The 12,020-nt window shown below is 37.2% G+C and overlaps 1 protein-coding gene across 2 annotated transcripts in view; it reads left to right on the forward strand.

Moving 5' to 3' along the window:
- The window catches only part of grm8a (glutamate receptor, metabotropic 8a), a 241,317-nt gene that overhangs the window by 184,363 nt on the left and 44,934 nt on the right, over positions 1–12,020 (forward strand). For both annotated transcript variants that reach the window (XM_056245349.1, XM_056245350.1), the window contains exon 6: positions 4,548–4,748. In XM_056245349.1, coding sequence (XP_056101324.1) covers positions 4,548–4,748 — 201 coding nt within the window. The remainder of the gene's footprint in view (positions 1–4,547; positions 4,749–12,020) is intronic.

The raw sequence follows: 12,020 nt of genomic DNA on the forward strand, positions 1-12,020 counted from the left end.
TTAAGAAATATTTTCATGTATATACTGTATATAGATTTATATATAATTTATATTATATAGGCCTATAAATATAAATATTTTATATATAAATAATATTTTTTTCTTAAATATACATGCATGTGTGTGTATTTATATATATACAAAATAATTATACACAGTGCACCCACATATATTCTTGGGGAAAAAAAACTTTTATTTTGGAATGCGATTAATCGCGATTAATCATTTGACAGCCCTAATTATATTATATTATATTATATTATATTTTATTTTATTTTATTTTATTTTATTTTATTATATTATATTATATTATATTATATTATATTATATTATATTATATTATATTATATTACATTACATTACATTACATTACATTACATTACATTACATTACATTACATTACATTACATTACATTACATTACATTACATTATATTATATTATATTATATTATATTATATTATATATTATTCAGTGCTGCCACCTAACATACATTTGTATTTATATATATATATGTATGTATATTTGCAAACTTTTATGTTAGATGTGACTAGTCACGATTAATCAAACTGACAGCACTAATTATATTATATTATATTATATTAGACTACACTTCATTGTTATAGACTACACCTTGTTTCAGTGTAATAATTATAAATTTAAATTGTTCCCTTTCCTGTTTTGTGTCATAGGACTCTTATTTTGATATGTAGTTCCTGTTCTCATGGTTTCTGTGTTTTGCGTCCTGTGTTTGCCTTGTTCCCTTAGTCCCTGGTTTGTTTCCATAGTTACCCTTATTTATCTCCATAGCTACTCACTTTCACCTGCTCCTTGTTCCGGCCATTGTTATCTTGTGTATTTAAACCCCAGTGTTTCCCATGTGCTTCTTTTTTTTTTGTAACAGGAATCGTAACATAAGTACTGAGTAATATTAATGAACTACATGTTTACAATATTTATTATATTTTATTTATTTAAAATATTCAAACTGAGTTTTTTTGCATTTTAATCTAGTTTTGTGTCGACTTTTGGTGAGTAAAATGTTACAAATGTTAAAATCTGTCATTTCTTCTGGTTGGAAGGTCAATTCAAAAGCATTGCATTGTGGGATACAGTATTGTCATGATAATGACAACATGGCGAATGTAATACGTCCAGATTATACACACATTCATACTGTATAGAACATGCTTTTTTAGCCATTGTGAAGTAAATACTTATTCAAACTAATACCTACTGAAGAGATGTGATTTCGGACGCAGCCACTGTCCTTATTTTAGAATAATCTGATTATTTCACTTCTATAGTATATGCAGTGCGCATACTGTATATTAGCACTTGTAGCACTTGACAAATGTGCCAGAAATGATATCAGTCACCATAGGCGTCATTTACGGGGGGGACGGGTGGGACATGTCCCCACCACTTTTTGCCAGGGTCGATATTGTCCCCACCACTTTTGAAACATCTCGCGTCACGGATGTACCAATACAAATAAAAAATCTCTAGTTAACTAGCAGCATTCGTTTAATTCATTTGTTAAATAAGAGGCGATCTAGCGCTGAAATGTGTTGTCTTCACTCGGACGCGCGCTTCAATCCGTTGCAGAGATTCTATTCGTTCCAGAGAAATCACAATTCAAAATGCACACAAACGTGTCCCTGCTTCTGAGGGTTCTAATCCGCACTCGTATAGTTTTTTTTCCCCCTCATCAAAACCGATAATGTTTATCAGTGATAAAGTATATCAAGATTCTTGATATACAATTATCGGTTTTGATGTGGGGAAAAAAACTATACGAGTGCGGATTAGAACCCTCAACCTCCGACACGCTTGGCAAAAATTCTGCCACTGGACCATTACAGTACATACGCATCGCAGGCGGATCTATATATATATATTCACGTAAAAATTCACGATACTAACAACATTATATTAGATCTTAATATAATATTAAATTTAAACCCAAAGTACCATCACATTTTTGGTCGGACATCATCACATCTTTGTATACATTTTTATTTATTTAAATCAGTAAGCTACAGGACATCGGCGTCTTTCAAACCATGACCTGCGCGAAAGAGAAAAAAGAATGAACGCGTCATTGTACCCAGCACTTTTGAAAATGCCCTTCCGAATGCGTCTCTGTCCCCCCCACATTTCAAACCAAACTGACGCCCATGTCAGTCACACTTTTTAACACGTTTTCTTATTTGACTGGATTGGAAAATTGGCATAAAATGTAAAGGAAAAATGAATATTGTATATTACATAATAAAGTTATATCTGGTGAAATATCGAAATCATGTGACATCATTGTAGCATACTACTGTTTGAAATCATTGCATAATGATTTACATTCTTTTCTCTTTTTTTAATGGTAGGAACTCTATATTGTGCATTGATTTCCAGACATATCTCATGACTCTTGAGTGTAAATGTTCTGTCGTTGTGCTGGCGAAACCACAAATAAACGTGATGTCCACCTTGTTTTGATACTGGGAGTGGATTTCCCTGGCCTGTGTTTCTCTCTGTTGTATTTATCACGCGGTGCAGGTCAGGTAATCCGTCTGGTTTTTGGAAGACCAAATGCATCATTTTCCCATTGCTCTGAGAGCGCTATAAAAGCGGATTGGATTTCATTTACAGGAACCTATTAATTCCTCACTGACAGCAGAAGCGATGGAGGACTCCAGGTCTTGCTAATTCACCTTCATATTTTATTTATCTTCCATTGCGTCAAAAACTGTGTCGGGAGAAGAAAGATCTTCCTGGAGGCATCCGATGCTTTTGTTAAAAATACACCAACTTGGAAAGCGCTCTGGTGATTATGAGAGAAATAATCATAGATGCCTGAGCCAAATTCAATTTGCGCACAACAACAGCTGGAATATTTGTTCAGAACGGCAGGCGTGATATTACTTTTGCCGTCTCGAGAGATATGGAAGAAAATATTAGTTTGGAAAGATCACATTCTTGCTGTTGCCTGTATCGGGTAGAATGTGAGCATCAGATGGCCGGCACACACGCCTCCTCGAGGACTTGATTAGCTAATTACTCTAACGAGTGCATACGTTTGAGAAAGAGCAATTTATTACAAAGAGAAGTACTGCATCTGCAAGAGAGTCTCCAAATTAAACAGCGTATGCTCCCCAACAACAAAAACATGTTTGGTTAACGTTCTTATGAAAATGTTTTTTTCTGAATGTTACATAAACGTTTTTTTTTTTTTTATGTTTTAAAAATGTAATGCGACCATTAAGTGAACATTCCATCTGATCAATTTGCAAACATTATTGGAATGTTACTTTCGAATGTTCTCTGAACATTCCGAAACAAGTGGTAAAATTAAAAAAAAAAAGTCCAAATAAAACATTTCAGAAATAAAATGTACGGTCTAAAAAATGCTGATTTGTTTCAACCCATGGTTGCATGGGTCAAATATGGACAAACCCAACTGTTGGTTTAAAATTTTTGATTACATTTTTAAACCCCACAGTTGGGTTTGTCCATATTTGACCCAACTATGGGTTGAAACAACCCAGCTTTTTTTAGAGTGTAGTGTACCATGAACAATGTATAGATAATGTTTTTGTTTTGATAAAGTTTTGAGAACATTATTAACCCTCTGGGGTCCTTCGGCCCAAATGGACCCGAAGCATTTAAATATATATATTTTTTTAAATCATAGCTTTATCGGAATGGTCCGAAATTTGGTGACTTTGTTGGTACTTGGTATATGAACACCCAAAAAAATTGGGGACAGGATTTGAATAGTCTAAGTGGTTGTTAAAAAAATAGTCACACTCAGGATCTTCGGGTCCAAATGGACCCGAATAGGAAATGAATGGGAAATTGGCAAAAATGTGAAAATACAGAGTTTTTTTGTGCGTACAATCTACAAATCAGCCACGATCCAGAAAAAAAGCACACAACAGTGAAGGGGTGAATCTATAAAACATCAAGAGTACAAAACAGACACATCCACACACACAAACACACTTTTATACACATACACACTAATAAATTCAGATTACATATGGGTTTAGAATTTTTAAAATGCTCAGTTTGTCCACCAGATGGCATCCATCTCATTTCAAAAATTGCTTTCAATGAGGCCTAGGCTTGACTCTAAAATGAAATACAGCTTTAAAAAAAAAAAAAAAAAAGTTCTATTATATTCAATGGGGAAAAAATGGGTCATAATTATTGCATTAATATTAATTATAAATCATTTTTATTTTTGAAATTATCTCAAAACACCAAAAAAGAAAAGAAAAAATATTATAAAAAACAAGTAAAAAACAACAAATTAATGATTTTTTTTTTTTTAAATATGAATCCTGCCCTTTGGGTCCATTTGGACCCGAACACCCCAAGTGTGACTGTTAAACGAACAACCCCAGAGGGTTAAAGACCGGATAACTTTGAATGAACATTCTATTAACGTTACTGGAAGAACATTAGTTCATAACCTTCTGAGAAGGTTCCCTGTTAAAAGACTAAAGCTGTGTTTGTTGAAGATGTGTGTTTTGTGTGTTTGCGCAGGCCTGGAGAAGGTGGGCCGTGACTCCAGCTACGAGCAGGAAGGGAAGGTTCAGTTCGTGATGGATGCGGTGTATGCGATGGCACACGCTCTGCACCGCATGCACAGGGATTACTGCTTCGGATATCCCGGACTCTGTCCCCGCATGAGCAATATCAATGGAAAGGAGCTGCTGGGATACATCCGGAGCGTTAATTTCAATGGTGAGTGCTCAGATCCTCAGTCAGAGATGTTTGCGAGTCTCAAGAGTGCTGTTCACAAATGATCTATGATGGAGGTCAAGTTTTAAAGCAATTTATTTGCAATGTACAGTAAGTCTGGTTTCTGCCTCTGGTTACACTTCACAACTACTTTTAATACAAATAGTATTATACACTTTTACATTATGTAATGCTTAATTAGCTTTGGGGTGAGTAGGATATATATAAAATAAAATAAAATGATACTTTTATTCAGCAAGGATGCATTTAATCAATCAAAAGTGCAAGTAAAGACATTTATAATGTTGCAAAAGATTTCCATTTCAAATAAATGCTTTTCTATTCATCAAAGAATCCTGGAAAAACTGTTTTGTTATATTATAAAAAAATTTTTTTTTTTAAATCAGCTCAAAATCATGTGACACTGAAGACTGGAGTAATGATGCTGAAGATTCAGCTTTGATCACAGGAATATATTACATTTTACTATATATTCACACAAATTACATTTTAATAATATTTCACAATATAGCAGTATTTTTAATCAAATAAATCGAGCCTTGGTGAGTCTTCTGAACAGCAGTGTACATTCATACAGTTTAAATGTCATAAAATATGTACAAGTGATTATTTTTATTGGTATATATCAATTATCAAATTATAAAATGTCTTCTTGGAGCACAAAAAGAGATGTTGAAGAACTGTTTTTTAAGTTATTATTTGCTTTAAAAAAAGTCCCCTTGTGCACATTCAAATGTTTAGTGTTGTGATTGATTATACGAGATTTAAAAACCAATGACATTTTAATTAAATATCATGGAATTTTGTATTCCAAGGAATTGTTTTATTTATTTTTTTGCAACATGAGGGTGAATAAATGATCAAAGAATTCTCATTTTTCAATTATTCCCTTTAAGCCTCACAGTATAATGCGTGTTAAAGCCATATTAATGAAAGTTATTATACAGTGTTATGCCATATTTTACTATGCAATGCCGCTGGCATGTCTATTACCCATGCAGCAGTTTATCTGAACAGTCGAGCTTCTCTATGTACATATTCAAGTGTTTTCACTCATTTTTCATATTTCTTCTAGCATCATTCATTAATTCTCGCTATCACGATCGCCCTGTGCACTGCCACAATCTTCCCTCTCGTGTTTGTCATTTCTGTCTCAGCACCCCTCAGTGACCCCTGAGATCATTACACACGCGTCAACGCAGAGACCGGAAAATGTGAGTTTAGCGCATGCAGGGATGCCCATATTTCTTCATAATGTGCAGTTCAGCGCGTGTCTTAATAAGAGCGCGTTATAACTCACGAGGCGCGCTGCGCGTGATTGACTGTTTTCGTTCCCCTCGTGCGTCATGAATCATGTTGAAACAAAAGAAGTTAAACATTCTCTTTGAAACGGAATCAAACGATTCATTTAAATATTAGTTTTGCTCCGTACGTCTTCACTACTCTTTCATTTTTCTATCCCCCAACTCGTTTTGTTATCATCTGCTTATGTTTGCCTTCAAGTTGTGTCATTTGCATAACTGCAGCTGAGCGATTGCGGCGCGCGCGGAGGGGCGGGGCTGCGTGCTTTTTTCGAACGTGACCAGAAACGTCATTAGAGAGAGAGAGAGAGAGTGTGTGAGAGAGAGAGAGAGAGAGAGAGAGAGAGAGAGAGAGAGAGAGAGAGAGAGAGAGAGAGAGAGAGAGAGAGACCGAGACCTGGGTAGATGTTTTTCTGCTCTGCTGTCTGATGTGTATCGATTGCACAGTTTGATGAAGCAATGGTTTAGAGTTAAAATAGTTGTGATGTGCTGCCAATAATTTCAGGCGAACTGTTTGTTTTCTCGTCCTGTTTCTTGAGTATCAAATCATCATATTAGAATGATTTCTGAAGGATCATGTGACACTGAAGACTGGAGTAATGATGCTGAAAATTCAGGTTTGATAACAGGAATAAGTTACATTTTAAAATGTATTCAAATAAGTTATTTTAAGGACGCCATATTACGCCCTTTTACAAAGTCTTGATGTTGTTATTGGGCTCTAAAATAGGTTTTCATGCTTGAATGTTCAAAAAACACATTATTTTTCCTCATTTTCTCCATTGTTGCGGCTCCTCTCTTCCCAGTCTGTCAGTAACGCTCTGTTTAGTTCCTGTCTCTATGAAGCCCCTCCTTCTGAAAAGCACACTGTGCTCTGATTGGTCGGCTGGAGCAGTGTGTTGTGATCTGAGTCGGATAATGAAAATGTGAAAAAACAAGTGGATTGACCAGAAACGTAGAAAGGCCGTGAAAAGGGGGTTTAGATCCGGGGTGGAAAAAAACATGGAGACAACAACACTACTAGCTAACTCAACCAGTGCCCAGACCATTATTTTGCGTATGCCTTGGGTGGGAATTATTTAAATGGGAAATTTTGTGACCAGTGTTGGGGAAAGTTACTTTTAAAAGTAATGGCGTTATTCTGAGTTTTTTTTCTCACTGTTTGTATTCATTTTGAGGAATACTGAATCTGTTTTTGTGCAAGTGAGAGTTAGTCTAGATATACAATAACCATCATGTTCTCACTCATTTTACTCACGATTCTTCTCAACATGAGGACAGGAGAGCTGTCAGTCAATACATGGGAAAACAAACTAACTTGCATTACTTATTAAAAAAAAGAAAAAAAAAAACACGTTTTGTTGTAAATTTAACAGTAATTCTTTACTTTAGGTAATCTGACCTAAAAGACTTTGTAACTTTGCAGATCTTTTTCATGCTCAAACAGCAACATTACACACTAAAGAGAGGTGATCATGGAAAAAAAGCATAAAAGGTTGCTGCCAATAATTTCACTTAAACTTTATTTTTGTCTCCTTATTGATATTTACTCAGCTTTACACCTAAACACAGGCACACTTTTGGCTCTACTGATTGCTGTTGGATTGTCATTGTCTTTGCTGGTGATTTGAGAGAAATGGACACCACTGAAGCTTCTTTATCTGTGTGTGTGTGTGTGTGTGTGGTCTTTTGTTTGGGTGAGATCAGGTTTAGATGCTCTTGTTTAAAGTTAATTGCGAGGTGAAGAGGACTCAGTGTGTTCCTCATTAACGATAAAACCAGCGGTGATCACGGGAGGCGTGCAATTCTGCGAAAAGACAGAAACAGGGGACTGAGATCTTTATTAATCCAATTCATCAACCCAACAACGTGTTCCTTTACATTCTCACCGTGCAGGAAAATCACCATGGTGTCTTAAAGGTGGTAAGAAAGGCGAACCACAAGTGAGATTTCCCTTAGACATCAATAGCTGTTTCCATTCAATTATGTTTAGGCAGATTCAAATGAGGCGGATCTTTTTTTTTTTTTTATACGATAGGAAGACATGCACATAAACTATGATGGAAACACATTTACAGAATAAATCCCTCAATGCGCAACAAACAACTCACGTGATTGGATAATTGGCCTAATCAGCGGACCAATCGCATCCCTCCGCATCTCAAGTGTTGGTTTGGTCGTTCTGAAATGCCTGAGTCAAAGTCTGTCATCAACATGGTTGGGAATAATGACCTCAGAGATGTGTTTTTTATGATTGCGTTCCCAAACACCATGCATCCGAACGCAAGATAACACGACATTGCGTTTCATCTTCAAGTCATTTATGATATATGAAAATCCCTGATCGCAGCAAGTTACATTTTTTTTACAGATATTTTGTGCGAATGTCCCATGAAAGTGCCAATTTTGTTCTCTTAAACACATGGGATGGAAACAGTGCTTTATTTTCAAATGTTATATGCACATAACTTATATTTGCAACTTAGTCGGGCTATAGAGATCAATAGAGAGTAAATGGAGACGGAAATGAAGACCCCCAGTAATTTTAAAAGAGATATCTTATGGATCTTTTAAAGTTGAAACTCTTATTTTGTCTCCTGAGCAACCTCGAAGCAATACAGTTTTCCTCAAAAAGAATAGGAAATCAAAATCTAAATCGTTACTCTGCCCTGGAGCATTCTGGGAAAAGGCTATAGCTGCCAAACGAGTCTGTTTAACGATCCTGCGGCTCTTTTTCGTGCTGGTGTAACCTTTCTCAGCAGCATGAGACGGGCCGGCTGCGTGATCCCACGGTCCGCTGCAGACACTTGGCTGTTATTGACACCCTCCTGGAGTGGATCAGAAACTCCCGCAGATAAGAGATCCTCAGAGTCCTCACACCAGAGCCTCACAGAACTTCATGATGCTGCCGAGATGTGGCCGAAACAATGAGAGAAAGCACACTTGTTAATTTCACTTAGCCCAGGGGTCTCAAACTCAACTTAACTGGGGGCCGCTGGAGGTAGAGTCTGGGTCAGGCTGGGCCGCATCAAGTATTCCACAAAAAATAGTATTCAAGTATTCCAAAAAAGGAGCACAACTGATCCAATCTTCTCAATATTTATTATTAACGTTTCTTCTGAACTGTTCCTCTGAATTTGAACATTCCTTTCTGTACATGATTGGTTCTTTATGAGCTGTCCTTCTGACAGTTGAAGTTCATTTTTACAAACTTTCTTTGTCTATAACACATATTTGTGATATTTATATTTGCTTATGTCCTTATTATTTTCTTTATACAACACATTAATGATATTGAATGTTTTTTTTTTTTTGGAAGGCACATTTCCTTTTATTATACTTAGAAAAACAATTATTGCTTTTGAAATACAAATATTTGCAGTCATGTCTGCCCGTCTTATTGAATTCTTTCTACACATGTATAGTGTCTCAAATTACTGACTGCACAAATCAAAGCAAACCTTCTTAAGAACCTGTTGGACACATATTACAAGCTCAAAATGATTATTCTCACATTGTTTTAGAGCAGGGTCTCTCTCCAACACGTCGCTCGCGAGCTATCAGTAGCTCGTGGCCTGATTGGTGGCAGCTTGCCAAGGGGCCGTTCACATATCGCGCTCACATATTTTGCGCGCTCAAGTTCGTTATTTCAAATGTAGGCGCGCGGCAAGCGCGCTCATAATTGAAGCGACGCGCTAATTTTTTCCAGGCGCAGTATGTTTGTACTTCGCGGTTGTCTATGACAACTATTGACAACAAACCCACCGTGTCACGAGACTATCTATGGTAGCCCATAAGGGATCTTTTTTTTTTTTTTTTTACGCGGCACACGCAACGACGGGCCGCACTAACATTAAACTTTAATGTCAAGTAGGGGGCCACAAAATATCACCCTGCGGGCCGCAAATGGCCCGCGGGCCGCGAGTTTGAGACCACTGACTTAGCCAAAATTATCCTGATTTTAACGGTAAAAGACTGTAAAAATGGTATGGTGCAAAACTGTTAATTGGTTAACAGAAAGTTTCTGTACTATATACGGTGAATAACTGTGATAGATCTAACCATACATTGCATGTAAATTTAAGTTAAAGGTGCTCTAAGCGATGTCACACATTTTTTTAAGGCCAAAACGTTTTTTTGTCACATACAGCAAACATCTCCTCACTATCTGCTGGCTGCCTGTCCCTTGAACACACTGTAAAAAACCGCGGTCTCTGTAGACAGCCCAGGCTCCACAAACGGCAACAAAAACAAACTGGGCCAACCCGCCCCAAGCAAACATAACCAACAGTGTTCCAGCCAATCACCGACAATTTGGGGGTGGGGTTTGGGGGGTTAGTGCGCGTAGGCCTACACATGAATGAAGTGTGGAGGAGAGAGAAGCATGAAGAGGGAAGGTAGAATTATATTCTCTTTAAGTTTGATATGGGCGACACACGACAAGAGAGACGACGTTCCGATGAACAGATTGCAAAGAAGAGGGAAAAGGAGAAGGAACGCGCGAAGTCCTGAATTTACATTGGATAAGCCAACCCGATCTCACGACCAATTCGTCCGAATTTGACGAGTGATTAAAAGATGGCTAATTCGTAACAATTCGTACGACCTCACTCGTACGAATTAGTAAGATTTTTGCTAAATCGTACATATTTGACGAGTTGCCCAATTCGTATGAATTCGTACGAATGACCTACCCCTGACCCCGCCCCTAAACCTACCCATCACGTGGGTTTAGACAAATCATACAAATTTGTACGAGTGAGGTCGTACGAATTCGTACGAATTAGCCATTTTTTAATCACTCGTCAAATTCGGATGAATTGGTCGTGAGATAGCGTTGGATAAGCCTTTGAAAGGTGGCGAGAACTCTGCCGGGAGAAGGGCTTCCAATCCAACATTCAGGTAGCTCTGTTTTTGCTGGACAGGTGGGTAAATCCATTTTTGTGTTTTTCTAAATGGACGTTCATGTTCGCCTAACCAACACAAGGGAGGGGGAGGGGGCGGGATGAGGAGGAGGGAGGGTGTAGCTAGCCTCCGTTTTGTTTGAAAATACTTCGAACGTCGACAAGAAGTGACGACACCCAACGTCGCTTAGAGCACCTTTAAGTCTGTAAAACCTTAAATGTTGCTACCGTACTTTTTACAGTAAATTTCTGGCAACCACAGCTGCCGTTTTTTTACCGTAAATTTACCGTAATTTTTTTTTACAGTGGGTTTTGGTGCAGTTATAAAGCAACAATCTGCAGTTAATTGGCTGCTATTGAATAAACCACACTAGAGAAACATTTGCGATCAGATCCAAGAGGTGAATCCCGCTGAACGTGTGAATGAATGCTGATATGCATGACAGTGAATCAGCATTAGGCCTGTTTAGAGATTGCATTGCCTCTCATTGATGGACACCTGCCATTTGTTATGATGACACTTTTATGGTCTGTTGTTAATGGCACGTTCCCAAAGCCGTCGCTCCCAATCTGAACTCTTTGTATTCAGTGCTGCATTCACCGCTGTTCTTTTTATGTTTTCTTTGCTGTATGGCAAAGTGGTCCTTACTGAGAAACAGCGTTGTAAACTAATCTTGTTGAGTGTCTTCTAAACATGTGCGACAGAAATGTGCCAGCTGTTCTCAGGGTGAGTTTATGATTGTAATCCAAAGACTAGAGTTTTACGTTTTCGTAACTTATGAGAAATGAGCAGTGTTATTGGTGTTTGGCCATGCCATGCTCTAGTAAAGTATTAATTAATCTGGTTTAATATTTAGGGTTAGTGTTCCAGTCACTAAACCTAAGTATGCAATACTAAAAATAATACTAATTATATATGAATTAGAAAAAGCACCATTAGATTAATGGAAACACTCGTGTGACGGAACGAAAACATTCACATTTTACACCACTAATTCCTGTACGATTGTTTTTTTGGGCTAAAAAAAATGTGTTAGATAGATAGATAG

This window comes from Rhinichthys klamathensis, unplaced genomic scaffold, assembly GCF_029890125.1.
Source record: "Rhinichthys klamathensis goyatoka isolate OS25496 unplaced genomic scaffold, OSU_Roscu_1.1 h1tg000029l_1, whole genome shotgun sequence".
In the NCBI taxonomy this organism is placed as follows: domain Eukaryota; kingdom Metazoa; phylum Chordata; class Actinopteri; order Cypriniformes; family Leuciscidae; genus Rhinichthys; species Rhinichthys klamathensis.